Genomic DNA, 20,286 nt, shown 5'->3' with positions numbered 1-20,286 from the left:
CCACCCTCGCGGCCCTGGCGTCCTGCTCTGCTGGAAAGAGAGGAAAAATATTCACTGTGTGCGTTGAGCTGAAAGTTGTTTGAAATGGATGCCTTTGATGGGAGCACATGGTTCAGGAAACTCACTACATGTGCAGTCTGAAATGTTGTAAACTGCTGCTCAGATGAGGTTAGTTTGCTAAAAATAGTTCTCACAGATGTTTGATCTTCCTGATACCTCTTCAGTTTTCAAATCCGCTCGCTTCAACACAACCCAAAAGGAACCTGAACCACTCTGCTAACTGACTGCAGCTACATGTTGGCTGAATTTATATTTATTTAATATGTTGAAATGTGTGTCCAGCAACCTTTTGTTTTGTCTTTTAGGGCATTAGCCTCATTACCTGCTGATGGATTTGAGGAAATACTGTTGTCCAGGTCATGACACATCCACTCTTTGCAGCAGCGCCCTGGTAGTCGCACCAGCTGAGGATTGGGGCACTTATCAGTAGGTCTCTGCAGATCATCACTGCACAGAGGTACACAGGACACACCTCCTCCCAGGCAGTGGCAGAGCTGTGCACAGGAAGGCTGAAAAGCCTGGCCCTCCTCCAGCCGCCTGCCATTTATCTCACAGCCCAGCTCGTTCTGACCTGTTGACAGCAAAAAAGAGGAAGGTGGGGAGAGACGGGAAGCTTGTGTGAGTGTACAGTGATAAGCTTACTACATTACTGCTGTGCCAAGTATGGGGTTAATTGTCTGTACATGTTTCAAAGAATTCCTATGAAGCATGTACAGACAACCTACTGGAAGGATGTGAGTTGTTGATATCCAGTCAGTACTGTATGATGATGCATGCAGCAACAACAGATATTTGACAAGAACTGAGTCATTTTCTGAATCTGCACAGAAATGGAGTCCACTTCTGTGAAAACTAACATCCTACAGATTTTTACTTTTACCAGTGATTCAATCCTAAAGCTCTACCTGCTGTTTCAGCAGGAACCTCAACAGCTTTCATGGAAAATCATATGTTCATCATTATAGAGGCTAGATGGCTATATCAATGTGTATAATTTGATCCAACTTTAAACTGGCAAGTATTACGAGTAGAAAGCCTTAGCTGATTCACTTCAGTTTTCTTTTTCTTAACAAACCAACTCCCATTTTGAGACCATTCATTACTGTAGGATGAATAGTTATATATAATATAGTTTTTTTTTCAGATGGTGATATAATGTAAAGCTCCTTTACTCTTACATATGCTGTAGACGACCTGTATGACATTTCCTTGACTTGTTTTTCCACGAAGAAGGCATTCCCTCTCCAGATACGACATGCAGCTCCTCTCCAGTAACACGGAATACAGTTTATTGACTCATTAGGCTGGTCCCTTTAATGGCACATATCCTCACTGTTGGCTTTTGGTATTGAGTTCATACTAGATTTAAACCACAATGATTAGATTTTGGCCTGATTCCAAACATATTTTAAATGATTTACATAGAATATGAAACAATTCTGATTTGATTTGCAGTAGTTGCCTAGTAGAAGTAGTAGTAGTAGGCGTAGGCATCACCAGTACTATCAATAGTAGCAGTTACAGCAGTAGCATGCTAACATAGAGTAGCTGTCATAGCAATAGTAGTACTGCAAACAGCCTATACAGAGCTAAGACTATGTGTTTATGCAGGATAAATATCTGCCAAGACACTTCTGTTTCAAAGGTCTTTCAGATGGAACACCCCCCCCACCCCGATTACAATATTTGATCTTGATCTTGAGCTGTAACATGGTAAACTGGCTAAAACTCTCGCTGACTTGTAATAATAATACAGGAGAAGCAGAAACAGTTGCTATGATAGTATCTGGCCTAGCAGTTGCAGTTTTGCCAGTATTAGTTGTATTAGAAGTAGTTTAGCAGCTATTTACAGCTTTTACCCAAACTAATCTGTTTCATTTTGAGTGTACTCTGCTCGCACCAACACACTGTCCTGGTCCTCCAGGGAAGCTGGCACTGTAATCACACTGCAGCCCACGGTGTGTGTCGCAGGGCAGCTGGTCGGTGCAGGCCTCACCCTCCTGCCTGGCACACAGCTGGCAGCACCCACAGCTGTCAAACACCAAAGGAATGCCAACAGGGCAGCGCGGCACAGTGGACGGACACTGACATGGACCAACACACAGCTGACACCACACCTAAAGTGAGAGTAAAATAACAGCTGCTGTTAATACTGTTAATTTGCATATTGGAAAACTCCAATATGAAAATGGAGATCAGTCTGCTCCTAATATAACAGCCAGACACCAGAATGTTTTCAAGGGACAGCTCCATGTATGTAAAATCATTGTGTGTGACTTTCATTTGATGAAATTACCATATATATACCATATATATAGATATATCAGATAGTGTATCCCCAGTACATCACATTTTCTTAAGTCACATTTTCAAAGTCCAGATCTAAGTGATGTGCAACCTCTGACAGACATTACCAAACAATCTGATTAGATTTAACCATTTCATGAAGTGGAAACTTTTACTTATCTGGAGTTATACTTACACAACTAATGACAAATCAGAAACACAAAGACTTTCAGTGAGATAGCAAAGTCCTGTGACTCTTATTAGTTTTTATTTATGCCAAATAATTGGCAAACACCCCACAAGGAATTGCAAGATTGTGGCATCTTCCATTAACATATTTACAGTTAATCTATTATTACAGTACAGAACAAGTATATAGCCAGGGTTTATCATGATAAAGCTAGACTTAAAATCCTTCCCTAACTCTTAAATCATGACAGCTGTGTTCCTTTCTTCATGGTGATAATTAATGGAAGTTCTTTGCTTTTCTTTGAGATTCTGTGATAAGGTTTAAGTAGTACATCTGTGTTTAATAACATGCCATATCATTTTACAAATAGGATATGTATCTTATTTTGGCAGGTCTTACCTGTGTGATCATACAAACAGCAAAGAACAAACCACCTGGCTTTCTCTTCTGTCCATCTTCATCACCTTGTCCACTCTCACTCCCTTCTTCTTCTCCTCCTCTGGAGAGGATGTATTTATTAAAGCTGCCTACCTCCATTCATTTATATAGTCTCCGTTCTGATGTCACAGGCGGCGGACTGCAAAGTAAATAGTTACAGGGAAAGAATGAAAAGTCCCAGGTCTATCTCCACATTCCTGTAGTGAACCTTTTCCACTGTCACTGCTGAAAGCTGCTTAGTTAGCTCTTTTTCATCAACCATCTTGACACTTGTAGGCTAAGTTTAATGCTATATTGGCTAATTTGTAAACCTGTGATGTCTCCCAGTTGATGAAGAGTTTGGGCTACTGATCTTCATCCTCCTTTAATTTCTTCAAGATAATTTCCCTTTGTCTGACTTAAACACTATCAAGAATAGTCCCTTTCTGACAGTCTCTCCATTGAGACTTAATAGTGCAGTACCTTTTTGACTTAATACTTCAATTCAAGTTACAATATCTAAACACTGGGGAGTCATGTCTAAATCTAAGTCCAATATTCAGTCTCCTTTTAGTTCTTGTTTGGTCTAGTTCCTGAATAAATTTGTCTTATGTTTGGTTTTGGGCTGGTAATGTGGAGTGGGTTTATCAGAGCTTTGGTTGCCCGAACTGGCGGCTGATTAAAGCTGCACTGATCCATTTTTTCACATTAACAATGTGATAATAACAATGGATGGAGAATTATATCACAATCTGCACTTCTTCAAATCCTACAAAGCTTTTTTTGCCTCTTACAGTGATATGTCAATATGTCAGTTGTTATCTCTGAAACTCACTCGCTACTTACTGTATGTATTTATCCACTGCTCTTTTACACTGGCGTCAGAATTTATTGTTCTAAAGTGCCCTTCAAAAACTACAAAGTATCTGAAAGGACTGTCTTTTAATATCCCATAATGCAATGAGTCATATTTCATAGTGTCTAAAATTTTACTCAACTATCAAGTTGAATGTCTTTTACACAGAGAACAATAAATGAGTAGTTTCCATCCATCCATCTATCTATGGCACTTACCTGTTAAGGGTTGCAGGGGTGCTTAAATCTATCCCAGCTGACATTGGGCGAGAGGTGGGGTACACCCTGTACGGATCGCCAGTCCATTGCAGGGCCAACACATATAGACAAACAACCATTCACACTCACCAACCTAAGCTGCATGTCTTTGGACTGTGGGAGGAAGCTGGAGTACCTGGAGAGAAACCATGCAGGCACAGGGAGAACATGCAAACTCAACACAGAAAAGCCCTTGGCTCAAACCCTCTTGCTGTGAGGTGACAGTGCTAACCACTGAGTAGTTTCAGACACTCAGTGGTTAGCACTGTGTTAAAAGCTTTCTGTTGCCCCCATGTGGCTATAAATATACATGTGAAATGCTGCAATAAAAATATAAAAAAAACTCAGATTAGCTGAGTAACTCCTTCCACATCACATGCAGTCATTTCATTCAGTGGTAATATCCATTAAAGGAACTGCTGGACTGCTACTTTACATATGTTTGCATGTGCCTTTATGTAAAGAATACCTACAGTAGAATTGCAAGAAACAATGATGGCTATTTGTCTCCACCTAGTGTTAGAATTAGATACACTATTTAAATTACAAAAATACAGGGAAGCAACTTATTTGTATTTGGCTTTCCCTCACTGAGTAAAACCAGACTTTGTTCTTTCATTAGATTTTAACTTTCTGCAAGAAGTTACATACACATCATATAAACTGTAATTGATGCCTGGTGGTAGAAAGTACATTTATGCAAATAATTGGTGCTTATACTGTCCTTTGACTGGTTACTTCTACAGCACTGAGAGGTAAGCAATTTTTTTTGTGTCATGTGTATGTGTCTAACTATGATTTATGTCATTTTATTCTTGTAGTAAAATTGGCTAATATTGACACACTTTTACTTATTATGGTTTTGAAACTTTTTGAAACTTTTAATTGAGTATTTTATTCATTCAACCTTTACTTAAGTAAAGGAATACTTTAACTAGAAGTTACTACCACACTGGCAGCCCATTGCAACACACTACCATGTTTGACTGAAACAGGATGATAATGACCCCATCCATGAAGGGCATGAAGGGTCACTGAATGGTTTGATGAATATAAAAATAATGTGAATCATATGCTATGACCTTCACAGTCACCAAATCTCAGCACCAGTTGAACACTTATAAGAGATTTTGGACTGATGTGCTAAAAAGCACTAAAGCAGTGTGCTTACTACTCTATACAACCATACACCATGATTTGAATTTGGTAAACTCATGATCAGAAATGATTCAGTGATTCCTTTAAGCTGTTAAGCTGTTACTCTGGGCTTCTTCTTTTGCCTTGTGCTGAGATCTCCCCAGTGGAATTTGCAGACAGTGAGATAGATTTCTTATCAGTGATGATTCATCAGCTGCTTTGGAATCAGTGGCTCATTGGTTGCTTATGACCTGATCAGCTGTGTTCAGTGGGATCTTACTCTAAATTAAGATAATTCACTCCAGCTCAAAGGCATGATCAAGAGATATAACTCAAGACTTTGTGGATGACTGGGGAGATGGAGGATAAAGCCCAGCTAGTTACGCTATGTAATGGTACCGAGGTGTCTAGTGGATTGGTAGGGTTGTTGTGTGTCTATATGTTGTGTACACTCACAGACACATTAGATTAATAATTATTCATTCATTCATTATCTATACCGCTTATCCATTATGGGTTGTGGAGCCTATTCCAGCTGACATTGGACGAGAGGTGGGGTACACCCTGGTCCATCGCAGGGCCAACACATACAGACAAACAACCATTCACACTCACATTCAGACCTATGGGCATTTCAGAATCACCAATAAACTCAACTTGCATGTCTTTGGACTGTGGGAGGCAGCCATAGTACCTGGAGAGAACCCACACAGGCACAGGAAGAGCATGCAAACGTAAAAAACAAACCTGGAACATTGCTCTGAGGTGACAGTGCTAACCACTGCACTATCATGCCAACCTGGATTCATAATTATTCTATTTCATAATTAATAATATGATTTGTTTAAAGTTATAATGGATTTGAGTATAATAATCAAAATGTTTTGTTGACAATAAAAATATAGTATGATCAAAAATTGTTGAATTTTAGCTGAATCATAACATGTCTTAACTACATATGAGGGTCTTGTAGCAGTAAGGCAACAGTGAATCAAACTGCAATTCACAAGTGCCAGTAAACATGACAGGTGTTAAGTATCATCAGCTTCCTGTAGCTTATTAAAATGGGCAACCCCAGGTAACCTATAAACTCCACACCACTCCAGCTTTACTGAATTCTTTCCCACACCTCCTCCACAGTTGAGTCATTGTTATACAAATGTTAATTCATACAGATTTAGGTATTCCCAACCTTTATTGAAACAGAGCTCTGATATGTACAAAGTTGGCAATAAAAAAAACATGTTTTCATCCAAGCAAATGGTTTTAATTACATGTACATCAAGGACTGTAAATCCAGTTGAAATAAAGGGTCAAATGGTCCACCTGAACTCAAGATCCAGTTGTCTAGTATAGTTCCTGTCAGGATGAGAAATAGAGGACTAACACAAAATCAACCAGACCTGGATTGTTCCACAATGCATCCAGGGAGGCAGAGTTGCATAGAAGAGTGTTCATAAAATGCATGTAAAACAAGTGACGTATTAGTCATTAGAGTTTAGTCAAACATGGTGCTGCTACACAAATTGAAAGGTACATTATCCCAACACCAATGGAAAGCATCCAGAGTCCGTTACATGGACATGAGGGTTATTTTAAGAGTTTGCTTAATATTTTGAAATTTTCAGTACATTCCTCTAAATGAAAGTAAAATGAATGCCATTCCTAAGATATCTAAATAAAATCTTAAGAGTACATTACCATTTGCTCATCTCCAGCTCAAGATTATCACTTCTACCCAAATATTCATACATTAGTGAAACAAAGATGGGGAACTGAGGTGCTTTTTTCACAAAGGTTCAAGCAATTAGCCGACGTACATCATGGCCTGGGTTGGGCTAAAGCCGTGTAAACATCTGTATCAGTGTAAACCCATTTCTCATAACGCAGCAGTAAAACAGAAAGAAACAGTCAAGCAACTGAGAGTTGTCAAAAGCTGTGTTGCTCATACAATCCAATACTTTCACTAAAAGAAAAACTGCACACACCCGACAAATACTGTGATGACTTTAAATAAAAAGCTATTGCTTTGAAATCTGCCAGGTTTTCTTTCTAACTGAGGAATGTCTTTGTTGGAAAAATGAAACGATGGCTCAGTAAAGAAAGGGTGAAAATGTGTAGAAGCATGAGGTAGTACAATTAAAAAGGATTCTAAATTATTCAGGGTCCCAGTTTAGTTGGACACATGACAGACTTGAATGACGTTTTTCATTCAAATTCTGTGGTCCTCCGACCTTTGGTTTAAGGACAAAAGAAAAAAAAAGAAGAAAAAAAATCGGGGTACAACATTCAGCTGTGGTTCATTAGACAAATATCCCGCAAGGCTTTTAAACATACTATTTTTCACATTCCATTTTTAATCACAGGCACCTCACAAAAGCGTGTGACTGATTTTAGCAACACTTATTTAAGAACAAGAAACAAATCCTGTTCATAATCCATATTGAACCCTAAATAGTGTGAAATTAATAGGCCAGTCTGCTCCTTTAACATCAATGGTGCCTGTTCAAACATCAAGCCTTCAGTTCCAACTAAAAACCTGATTTCCCTCAGCAAATAAATGGGCCACAGAAAAAGAGTGAGGGCATTAAATCATCAAGACCATATACCCTGGATAATGTATCTGGAGTGCCAAATCAAAGAAAAATACAGCAGCTAGCCAAATTTTTGCCTGACTACCAGTCAGTTTCAAGGCACCATAGGTATAAAGGATTGGAGTGGAAATTAAAGATGCAAAGTGTCTATGAGGTCTAACTTAAGTGACAGATTGCAAAATAACCTCCTCATGGTTTCTATGTGAAGGCAAAGAGTGTGGGAGAAGATAAAAAGGGGCATGTGAATGCTTATCTCTCCTGATATACTACTTAATTAAAATAACATTCCCTCTATCACACATCTAGCTCAGGATGTATTTATGCTCAACAAAATGTATTAATAACAGATGTGTTGACAAAGACAAACAAACAAACAAACCAAAAAAAAAAAAAACTGTTAAATTAAATTAGACCTGGGCTTTAACTTCCTAGCTTTCACATTCATACCAACAAAAGATTACATCCAAAAGGTCCATGTGAAACTCAAACAACTAACTGAAAATACTCTGCCCTGCATCCTCAGGGTCAAGTCTGCTTGCGTTTATGAGCATTAAGTGACTGGACAGTGGACATCTAAGGATGTACCTTAGAAAGGTGGCAGAGTGAAGAGGTAAGTGTGATAATGCCAAAAAGTACCATAAAATTTGTGGTATCTATTAAAGGATTGTGGAAATAAAGGGTGGTGCTGTGTTTCAAGAGTTTCCATTGATCCCTTTGGATAGACTGCTTAACACATGATCACAATATGACAGTAAAATCAAGAAAACAAACCCCGGCTAAAAATATCTAGAATTATCCAGTGGCTAATAGAGATGGGTGATTTTTTTTTTTACTGTGAGACAATATAAATTTGCCAGAAATTCTGCCACACTGTTTATACCAAGGTAACTATGCCTTTAAAACTACTGCTTTCACTGCAGACAAGCTGTGAATCAAAGAGCAAGACTTTATTCTGACAATATTGAATTTACAGGGTTTTGCATCGCTTTGATTCTCTGGGTTAGCTAAAATAGTCTTGACTGAATATCTGGAAAATTAACTTTATCGTGATAGAATTATACCAATATTACAATTTAGATCCCCTTCTCCTAATAACTAACCATGACCCCTATGTAGTGTACCTCCATGTTAACCAACAGATGTCCAGAGAAATTTAACACCGACAACACAGTAAGGGCAGTGACAATGTCATAACATAAAGCTGTCAAATCTCACTGGGGCAACACATGGCACTGATGTTGTAACAACAGACAATCAACAGGAAAAACACAAGGCAGGTATGGTAAAACATCTGACATAAGACCAGACAAAATAACAAAAATAACAAAAATCTCCATCACATGAAGGTTCCCAGTAGCAATATGTATCTGATGTTACAGTGATTTTTTTGAAAGTACCAGACACATGTAGACATCACCTCTGTGAACACACACATATAGACTAATGCTGCAGCTTAGCTTCATTTTAGAGTAAATCAATGTACTGCCCTTGGTTCAGCATAGTGCCACTGTATTGTCTTTTCTGAGGGGAATTTCTCCAGACCTCTATTCTTTGATGGAGGTGTGGCTACACCCATTTAACCAAGCTTCCCACTAAGCAGCAGATGTAACATTTCTGGCTCTGTTAGAATATTCAGGGGAGGACAATCAGTCTCTATCAGAACTGGCAGATGACCTCACTGTAAACAACTTAAAAAGAAAACAAAAATCCCATTTCAGCATCTAAACTGCTTTCCTTTGCTTCTCCTTATTCTTCACAGTCTTTAACAGAGATGAACACAGAGACCCTCATTGTTGTAGCAGCTCCAGGTAGAAACACGTGTCTGCAGAGAGACAAAAGGAAAAAAAAAACTTCAATAAAAAGTGTTTAAAAAAAACAACAACAAGTGAATAGACAGCAACAACGACAAAGCTGAGATGTTATAGTTTATCTTAAGCTTAGGGTTTAAGAGTGTTACTTCATCTCTAGTATGGCTGACAAAACACAAATCAGGAAAAACTATTGTGTATCAAATCTCATTAATGGCCTTCTGCATGTACAGTACAGTAAAAACACTGTCTGATTACCTGTGTAACCTGATTTCTCAGAGTGACCTGGTTTCTTGTGTGTATGTAAACATCTTGCCTGTGTAATCTGCAAACACTCTGTGTCAATAAGACACAAGATGCATGTACTGGTCATTGTTTGGCTCATAGTGACACATGAAGACACATACAGGCCAGATGCCCGCGAGGTTAATCTTCCTGATTCTCACCTTTTTCTCTAGCACCAATATCAGACCAAAATTTGAACATGTGCACAGGAAATATTTAATTCTAATGTGTCATGAAATTTAAGAAATTGATTAACCAGAGAAATTCATTAATAGAGAAAACAATTGTTGGTTGTGGCTCTAAAATACATCCAAGCTCCCCAGAAGGTGATTTTTCACAGTGAAAACAATATCTCCACAGAGATTTCAAAATGTTTAACACAGCAGACCATACACAGCTTAGTTGTTTAAGAGATAAAACCACATTTCATCATTATACTGCAGTACAAAAGAATAAATCCTACAAGTCTAATGGTGATCACATGAAGAACTAGTGACTTTGATATAATTGTTTCTCTGGAATAAGTAGCCTAGCCTAGTTTGAATTCATTCTAACCCTAAAAATAATGGCGCTGTTGTGAAGAACCAGGAATTCAGTTTTGGAAAGGCCACACCACACGCAGGTCTGACTGACTTGGAATTTGACACGCAAATCCAACTCACTGTGCTCTGCAGAAAAACCTCTTGAATCATAGTCCTGCCATGATACAGTTTTTGTTAATTTGCATAATGTGGAAAACTGTGAAATGGACAGAATGTTTTGGATTTTGACTTCATCAACACAAAATTTGGTATGCAGTCTTAGGTGACTGAGATACTCATTTTCTGTTAGAAATGGGCAAGATCAGTTGAAAATCATCAACCAAAATTTCCTTGCATGAGGCAGGGTGAGTGTGTATTGGCCATATTTCATTAACAATTGGTCCAATCATCAGAAATCTTGGCACATCTCTTCAGGCTGTGATTAAGAATGGGTTTATTAAAGCATTGTGAACCTAACCACCAAAACTAGTGTACATACTCTGGGGGCAACTATTAACCAAAATCTTTAGTGTCATATTGATTGTTGCCTGGTGCGGCCTATCACATAGTTGCTCATAACTCAAGATGCATTTGAGCAATCCTGATTAAACTCACTGGAGCAATCCTGGGCCTATGACCTGAGGATACACAGAGTTTCGTTCAAATCTGATGAAGTGGGGACAAATGGCAGGCTTTGAATTCAAAGTCACTGAAATGTTGGCGACATGAATTTGATGAAGTACGTGAACTTCTTTAAACAGGGTTAACCTATAGCTGAAGTGACTTTGTTGGGATTGATCAAACCTGAAACCAAATGCAAATTACCACTTGTAGCTAGATTTCAAACTTGCTACTTTTTTTAGCCTCACTACTTCTCAGGCTCTACGATTGGGGAACAAATGAAGTGGTGCTTTACACATTGGGCTTCTTTGGTAATTCATCTGATATTTTAAGCTCAAACAGTATGGTATCTCTCCTGACATATCTTGATTTGCTTGCAGACCATCTGGCAGCAGCTCTTTTACAAGCAAACAATGTTTTCCTTGAGGAGACACTGAGGCTCCCTGAGCGATTTCACAGCCAAATACTTAACACAACCTGTAAAAGGTGTGTGGCACATAGACAACTAGAGATATTACTAGATAACAGTTTACCAGGCTGATTTGAACCACTGAGTCTTACAGCACAGCAATGGGGCCGTGAAATTTGCAGCAGCCTATAAACACAAAGATGTGCTGAGTCAGTGCAGTAATGCCACGTTGCTGCAGCAAATAGTCTTAATACTGTTTTACAGCAGTGTCCACTGCAGAGTGCTCTGTCTGCTGCACATACACGTTAACTGACAGTCACAAATCTCCCGCATTTATACAAATATTCCAAACATAAAGAGTTTGAATTCTGTGTGGCAATGTGGATAGCAGAACTATAGCAACAACTGGTAAGGCTGACATGATAAAAAGCACTGAAGGCATTCACTCAGCAAGCTGTAAACAAAGCCTGAGGTGTGGTGGGACAGACCATTGGGAGGGTTTTACTGAGGTCACAGGCCTGTTGTCAATTACACTGACAGGGCAGCTGAGTCCAGGGCCACAAAAACTTCCAGATAGCCTGGGAGGGCCTGCTCTCCACCTCACATCAACAGAGTTAATATGTCTGACAGCAGGCCAGTCTGTAAACTGCTGTGTTGGGGATTATCATCAGCAGCGAGAAGCCAGAGCCACTTGTGAATCCTGCGGTACAAACAGTCCTTTGTTAAATCTGACCTGCACCATGGGAGGGGACTGGTGTGTTTAGAGATGTGCAGTCGCTTGGCTTGCCAGTCACTGACTGTGCCCAGCTATGTGGTCATAGATTTTCCGAACATACCCTGTTGCATAACTGACTTAAAGGGGTTCAGGCAGGGATTTAGAGATTTATGATGCAGCTTGTAGAGACAACATGATTTAATGGTCAGTGCTGACTTGTCACTTTTATGTAAGATGAGAATTTGACTGACAGGTGTGTGGTCTGGATTAACCCTTTAGCTGCTTTCAGACAGATATCCCGCTATATTGCTGTTGGGGAAAAAAACCTGCATTATGCTGATATTGCTTGTTTACACTCAACTCGTCTGTCCTGCCTTGTCAACTCTCGCTCTCACACAGATGTCGGTCCAGCTCTGTGGCTACCTCCACTGCCAGCTTATACCCACAGTAACATCTATCCGAAGTCTTGAACACCATACATACAACTGAAAAATTCTACAAAATGAAGGATATAACCCCCTAATAGTTTAAGGGTTAGTTCACCAAAATTATAAACACACTTTCTCACTGGTTCCGACACATGCACATAATTTATGTGCTGACGTTTTGACATGCATTGTTGAGCCTTCTATTACCACCCAAATGAAATGGAGGTTAATGGAATTTAGTTGTGGTGCACAACATGGCAACACAAGGTCTCTCTCCAGTAACAGTGTCCCAGTTTTAATTTTTTTTTTAACCTTTGGTAGGATATAGTTCTGTTGACAGTTTCACTGAGTAACTGGGACACTGTTACTGGAGAGAGACCTTGCTTTTGAGGAAACTGCAATACTTTTAAGTCATCTTCAACTCTAAAGCCAATGAGAAAGCAATAGCACAAGATGTACACTAAGTTTTTGCTTGCTCCAACAATTCTTCCTGTTCATACTGGCCATTAAGTCGACTGAGTTAGATAAACCATCCCTAAACTGCAGCTCAGCACTGTGTGAGAAACACAAAGAGGGAACTCTGGACTCAAAACACTGGAAGATACTCACTTGATTATTACGGTGTGATATAGCCTCATGTCATCTTACAATAAGTGTATATATATATTTTTTTTTTTTTGCATGGAATGAGAATTGTGGATTTTGACTCTGACACTTCCATTGGAGGCATGTTAGGAAAGGATCTTCTGCTCTTTGTGAATTTATTTGCCCATTTAAGCTTGCTGAACTCATTAACATGCTTACAAGACAAATATCTAATTCAGTGTCTGGTGAATGGGCAGGGAGCTGAGTGGGGGATGGAGGAAAGGATGAGTGGGAGGTGGTGGCTGTGTGTGTGGGGTGGGGGGCAGTGGACTGACATGCCAAAAGCAGAGTGGGAGATGGTCTGGGATGTTTGCAGCTCCTACCCCCACCACTAATGTGCACTAAAACAAAGACAAAAGGTATAGTCCCTGTTACACAGAGATCACGCGATATAGGTGTTTAGAATTTCCTTGAACACGCAGCCATTGGTCGTTTACACAGAACCCCATGAAGGCAGTGTAATGCTGCCCTGGTGTGTGATTTTATACAGAATGCCAGCATTCTGGAATCAGAAGCATAACGTATGATGTCAACAGCATGAGCATCTGGTGTGACGTATGCATCCAAGTGATGTTGCCTTTGCTAGCTGTGAACATTTTGACTAGTCTTACAATGCAAGCAAAGTTACCCGCTAGTACAAAACAACAAGAGGAGCAAGAATATGCTTACTCAGCTTCTTTAAAACACAGGCAGGGTGAGAGGGTGGTTTCAGCTGCATAAGAGGTGTTCCAGGCAAGATGACTGAGAACAAATGAGCACATATACAAAGGATAGTCACCGCAGTTACTAAATATGTGCCCTAAGCAACATGCTAACCACGACCCACCCTCACTCTTAACTATTCACTTGCCCACGTGAAATTAACTGGAACATGTCACAACACCTCACCCTGTAAATTTAATTTACTGTAACTGACTGACAGCCATCAGAAAACGAAACTGTACAGACATGAGGCTAAAGGTTTTGACGCAGACATTGAGCATTAAAACTCCTAACAGCTGGAAGACATTGGCAGTGTTCTACTTATTTGTTTACAGTAAAACAGACTGAAAAATTTCTCTAAAAATAAAAAAAGAGAGAGAGAAGTTAAAACCTTGGGTGCTGTCTTACCCACTTACAGCTGGCCAACTGTGGCATGAAGTGGGTGTTAATGCCAGATTGTATGGAAATTGTCGGACAGGAGGAAGGCCACAGAGCAGGGTTTGATTATGTGTGCTGACCTATTCAGGTCAACCACAGATACAGGTTAAATCCACAACACTATGCTGGTCTGGAAGGGGTAAAACACAGCTGAAATGCCATAGAGACACAGTTTGAGACACTTTGCATTGCAATAAAGCATGCTGAGGGACTCATTCCAGAAATAGCTGTGAACTTGGAAATTGCAGTATAATAACCTACTGAGTGTATTCCCACGTGCATAATGATATTTCACCTTGAACTCAACAGCGCCACAGATGAATCAGAACACTCTAAGTTGTCACTGCAGAATCAATAAAATCAGCAGATTAATCCTTTGGTGGTAAGATAAATGCCAGCACTGGCATAAATTCACTGTCATACTTTTGTGGAAACACCAAATTTATGTTTCCACAATATTGGCTAATCCAAGCTGTTGTGGCAAAAAAAAACATAACAACTGTCTCAGGGGAATGGTTTTAGTTCAAACATGTTTCTAAATATATAAAACTGATTAAGTCCTCCAGTTTCACAGTGAACATATCAGTTGTGCAAATGTTCTAAATTGTTGAGCTAATCTCTGCTTCTCTTTATCTACAGCTTTCCAGGACTAGTATAGATTTTCTAGAGAACTAAAAGGGTAATGGCTGACCAGTAGAGGCTGCATGCTTCACATTCCAATGCTGTACAAAAATGCACATCTCAGATTGTTGAAACAAGTATCTCCATGTGTACTTGCTTTTTGGTGAGAAAACACTGAATTACATTATGTGTAAAGTTTTTCTGCTGAAATGTGAATACTGCATGTAGTCACTGTGAACCACCTACAAACACTATTACCACATCAAACTGGAGATCCAGTAATTCATAAACAGGCTTAATATACAGTTCATTAAAAAGGCTGGAGAAGTCATGAGGCAATTAAATGAAAACAAAGATATAAATACCTGTAAAACAATCTGGCTGAGGGTCATGCTGCACACATAACCTGGTCCATTCTGGCCTGCAGCTCAAATGCATCTGGCCGGTCCTGAGGGTTGACGGCAAGCATGTCCTGAAGCAGCTTCCTCACTCCGTCAGACATGCATGATCTGCGTTTCTGTGGGATGCTCAGTACCATCTTTGGATTCTCTAGCAGTGCCTCACCCACTGGCACAATGTCTGCTCCTTGTCTCACATATGTTCCCAGGAGCTCCCGCTTAGACTCTGCGTCAATGAAAGTAATTCTCTCCAACATGGCCCAAATGATGATGCCTAGAGCAAATATGTCAGCCTTGGCTGTGTAGTGGCCCTCCCACACTTCAGGAGCCATATAGAAGTCTGAACCGCATGCCGACGACAACCAAAATTTATTGACATTCACATTTTTGTTCTTATCTTCACCTTCTTTGCCCTCGCTGGTGTTACCCAAACCAGCGCAAACTTTGCTCAAACCAAAGTCAGCCACCTTGAGGACTGGAGTGCCTGACTTCTCTGAGATGAGAATGTTGTCAGGTTTGAGGTCTCTGTGGACAATGTTGTTTTCATGCAGGAAAGCGACGGCACTGGTCAGCTGCAGCATAAAACTATTGTTGGTTCGTGGGTCGGGCTTCCGAGACAGGATGAATTGGTTAAGGTCACCGCCCTCACAGAACTCCATTACAAACCAAAGGTAACAAGGCTCCTCTGGAGGACTGAGCACTCTCTCACCTGAAACACACACGCACCAGATATTTACACAGTGACATAATGTTACACAACACTTTGAGTAGTTACATGTGGGAAAAAAGATAGCCTTTTCTATAACTAAAACATATCTTGTAGATGATTTGGACATGTCATTGAGAAAATACATGAGATCACCAGTTGTTGATATGGTAAATGTGGTTATTGTTATTCCATATGCTTTGGCATATGGTACACATTTCAAGTAAGAACAATATGTCAAACTGAGCATAATGATTAAAATTTCATCATTAATGGCTCGCTGTAGGCCCCCCAAAATTGAAGGCATACATTATTCATTGACTTACTTCTTGCATTGCTAGACCCACTCCATACAGGCCACTGACTGAGAAGCATATTTCAAATATCAAGGAGGCCTAACTGCATACAGCTAGACACTGATGAGCAGCAAGAAATCATTTGTGGTTTGGAGTGATAGCTGTGATATTCCTTAGTCTTTCACAATATTACCATAATGAAATTAAATAACACTAGACAAACACAAGGGAACAAGCACAGCACATGAAGACAAACTTTACAAAACAGCAAAAACTTTGCTGATGTGTAGAATTTGGCAGAAGTGCAGTAGTTGTCAGTAGAATGTGCAAAAATATCTCTGTGAATACAGCCAACACAGTAGACTCCATTTTAGTGAGTCTGAGCCACGGGAGCTCCCTCTCAGAATCTGCCCATCCCCCCATCGAGTCAGTGTCATGGCGACAACAACAATTCTACTTGAAAGAAATTTTCATTAAACAAAGCCAGCCTTACAACTATACCTTGCCGGAAACATTTTCTTTGAGTGCACTGAGACTTAACTACAGGTGAACGCCACAAATGCCAAGACAAAAGGCAAGACAAGCAGGATTTAATATCTTCCTCTGGGTTAGCTAAACCGAATGACCAGTGTGATGTAACTGGTTAGACACTCATCGAAACTGTTCAATGATAGGCCCTAATGACAAGTTATTTGAAAAAGCCCAGCCTTAACATACATACCATATGACTAAATATACAATAAATCAGTCTCTTAAATCTGAGGAACTAACTCCTGGTGTGGATACGAAATCAAAACTACATTGACACCTATTGTAAGTTATGATTACATTAGCCATATCGAATGACCACCAATAGTCTTTGCTACGATAACACAGTTTCTCCTTTAATTCGGCACACCAAAATGCAGCACTTACTTCATTCTAATCTCTGAGTCTGGAGAAATGACTCAGCTCGACCAGGTAGCGTTGAAAACTGGAGACTAACCTTTTAGTGAAGTCTCCACCAGGCGCAGGTACTGTTTAGACCGTTTATTCCCATGACTCATTTTCTGAGCCATACCGTTCCTCTGCAGCACACACTCTTCCAACTGCACCACATTTTGATGCCGTTTCTCCAGGCTTGCCAGCGCCCAGAACTCTTGTAAGGCGAGCTCCACGTTTTCCGGCGCGTCGCATCGCAGTTTCTTCACAGCAACTTTAGCACCGGACCTGCGGGCCACCGCTTCATACACCACGCCGTATGTACCCCTTCCTACCTCCCGCAGCAGGCTGTAGCGGGGCGCCATGACCCTCCGCTCCAGACTGTCCTGCTTGAAGAGACCGGTGTCCTCCTCCATGTCATGGTCGTCTTCCGTGTTTCCCACGCTCAGACATCGCAGCACACCGGACTCGTCAGCTCGTGCTCCGGTTTGTTGTCTGCAGTTGGCTCGCGCGCTCCTCGTGCGTCTCCGCCAGTTGCCAACTGTATCCATACGTCCCCGTGAATCTTTCACGACTCAAATAATAAATAAATAAAAGTCCACATGGTGTCAACAATGCGATTCGTCTCTCACCTTTACTGAACGGTGAAAACAGGAAAGAAACTTGCTCAGCAATGTAGGCTAAAGAGGGGAGGAGTAAATGGTGCGAAAGTGTAATAAAGATCGCTACAATATATAAAAGTATTTCCGGTTTGACCTTCAAAATAAAATGTAAGTTTTGACGTTTGTCTTGGGTACGCTAAGTTGACAAGTTAAATTCATTAACATGGGATGCATTCTAAATAAACACACAATTCATGCTTTTAAAAAAGGATAATTAGTATAGTTATATTTTCCAAGCTACAGCCTAATTAATTCAAACGCTTACTACATTAATTGCAAACACAAGAGTTGATGCCCCTACCAATATTCGGTGTTATTTGAAAATTCGATGTTATTCAAGAAACTTGAGTACAACAGAAAAGTAGGTTATTGTATTTAATTATGCTTAACTGACAAACATAAAAGTTAGACTCTTTAAGAGAAAGAATTCTCAAGTAAATATCTGTGATTTGCAGGATACATGTAAAAAAAAACAACAGATTATTTCACTGTGCCATATTTTAATACAATGTCTCGTCAATATCAACTTCTATTGTATATTGTAGAAATGTTGTACTTTTATAATTAAACTGAAAAATAACCCTATTTCCGGCCTATTTCAGGCTCAATGTGGCTATTGACACTCCTTCAGGGACAGGTTGCAGGGTTCAGATGAACCATTGCCGAAGAACACGGGGTACCAAAATACACTAACAGAAAATATCCTCTTTCTGTGTCGGTGAACATATGATAATTTGTAAACGTTACATTCATCAAGCGAATGAAATTAATTAACATATATAGTAAATTACAGAAACGTCGTATATTTAAACTTTTTTCTAGGTAAATTATGACATTGCTGTACAAAAATGCCCGTGAATCCAAACGTGAAATAAAGGTCAATTTTTTTTTTTTAGAATAATGCGGTAACAATGCGGTAAAACTTGGTTTATTTACATGGGAAACGTATTCGTCGTTTGCGTTTACTTTGCTCCCCCTCCAGTTTTCCTCTGATGGTTTCTTCCTTTCATCCAGCATGGTAGTTCACGTGCGCGCGTCCTTACCCCGCAAGGGCACGTGTTGCAGCATGCTTCGTTCTGAGACCCAGTTTATCAGGGTTCTAACTGCAAAAGGGTAGAAACCTTCTGAAATTCACCTGGTTTGCAATAATAATAATCTTGTTCTTCCTATTATTATTATTATTATTATTATTATTATTAATAAATCTCTTTGAGGTTAAAGATATTCTTTTTTCTTTCTTTCTTTCTTTTTTTTTTTTTTTAAATAATCCTTCAAATAAAGCTCAGTTGCTGTCTAGCTACAAGGTTTTTGGTTATATAAATGCTCACTGTGAATATTTTCTACTACCTTATTTCAACAATTATGTGTGGGTGTTTCTCACATTTAGATATAACGAGCCTTGATACACTACATTCTTTGTACATACAAAATAAAGGGTTTTGAATAATGTCCAATGAAATGAATGAATTAGCCTGAGAGACATCAATACTTGGTGACTGTACCTTTTTCACTGAAAAAAAGAACTGTTTTAATTCAATGTAATGCCAGGTCAGAATCACAGAGTATTTAGGGTATTCGTCAATAGCAGACTATGTTTTTTTATTTTACTGAGGAACAATAATTGACTCAGATATAGTATCAGATGTATACAAATTACCATAACATGAAGAGACAAAGATGGCAATAAAGTTTGGGTCTGTCAACTGCTAGTGACTTTCTTTTTTCATATTTTTTTGAGAGCAATAGCTAGTTTTGTTTTCTTTCCCCAGCCTCTGGTTATTTGGCTCTAGATCTTATAAATGCACCCTCAGCCAAATCCAGATAAATTTGATCTATTTTTAATTGTAACTCCTTCAGTTCCAGTTCCTCATCAGTAGAAATGCTAGACTTAGACAGCTGGAAATCTATTCTATAAGTTAGACTATGTTTTACTTTTAAGGACTTTTAGTATTGTTATTCTATTCCAATATAGGAATATTGGCCAAAACTTTAACAGTCAATACCATGTTTGCTTACAAAATTTTAATTTGTATCTCTGTCAGGTCTGGAGCATCAGTAAGATTCTGGAGATGTTCCAAATAACAAATAACTGGATACTTTATTTGAGAATCTACCATGTAAAAGAAATATCAGTGTTCAAAAGCAAATACAAGATAAAGGGAAACTAACCTGGCATCATAATTATCATTTACATATAGTGCCACACCTAGTCAAGTCAAATGTATTCATATAAAACATTTATAAACAACAGTTGAAAAAAATGCTGTACAAACAGAACAGCAAAAATCATCAAACATAAAACCAGAATAAAAG

At 39.3% G+C, this 20,286-nt stretch overlaps 2 protein-coding genes across 2 annotated transcripts; both read right to left on the bottom strand.

Annotated features, from left to right (window-relative positions):
- Positions 1-382: 382 nt before the first annotated feature.
- On the bottom strand, positions 383-4,672 carry LOC127142176 (CCN family member 5-like; the record flags this gene model as incomplete). The annotated part of the gene is given in 4 exon segments (XM_051069364.1): positions 383-631; positions 1,961-2,177; positions 2,936-2,952; positions 2,955-4,672. Coding segments are annotated over 4 exon segments (526 nt in total), but the record flags the coding sequence as incomplete, so codon positions are not given.
- A 1,707-nt stretch (positions 4,673-6,379) lies between these two features.
- On the bottom strand, positions 6,380-18,010 carry LOC108880131 (serine/threonine-protein kinase 35). The gene is made up of 3 exons (XM_018671569.2): positions 17,376-18,010; positions 15,356-16,097; positions 6,380-9,619 (listed from the first exon to the last, which is right to left on the bottom strand). The coding sequence occupies exons 1-2, from the start codon at positions 17,860-17,862 to the stop codon at positions 15,379-15,381; spliced, it is 1,206 nt and encodes a 401-aa protein (XP_018527085.1). The 5' UTR covers positions 17,863-18,010; the 3' UTR covers positions 6,380-9,619; positions 15,356-15,378.
- Positions 18,011-20,286: the final 2,276 nt, after the last annotated feature.

This window comes from Lates calcarifer, unplaced genomic scaffold (assembly GCF_001640805.2).
Source record: "Lates calcarifer isolate ASB-BC8 unplaced genomic scaffold, TLL_Latcal_v3 _unitig_84_quiver_1061, whole genome shotgun sequence".
Lineage (NCBI taxonomy): Eukaryota > Metazoa > Chordata > Actinopteri > Centropomidae > Lates > Lates calcarifer.
Note: the sequence above shows the minus strand (reverse complement) of the source record. Positions and strands in the feature narration are given on the sequence as shown.

Coding starts and splice junctions, on each gene's coding strand:
- LOC108880131 (XM_018671569.2), bottom strand. CDS start 17,862: ATGGATACAGTTGGCAACTGGCGGAGACGCACGAGGAGCGCGCGAGCC. Junction 16,098..17,375: donor GGTGGAGACTTCACTAAAAG/GTTAGTCTCCAG, acceptor TGTGTGTTTCAG/GTGAGAGAGTGCTCAGTCCT.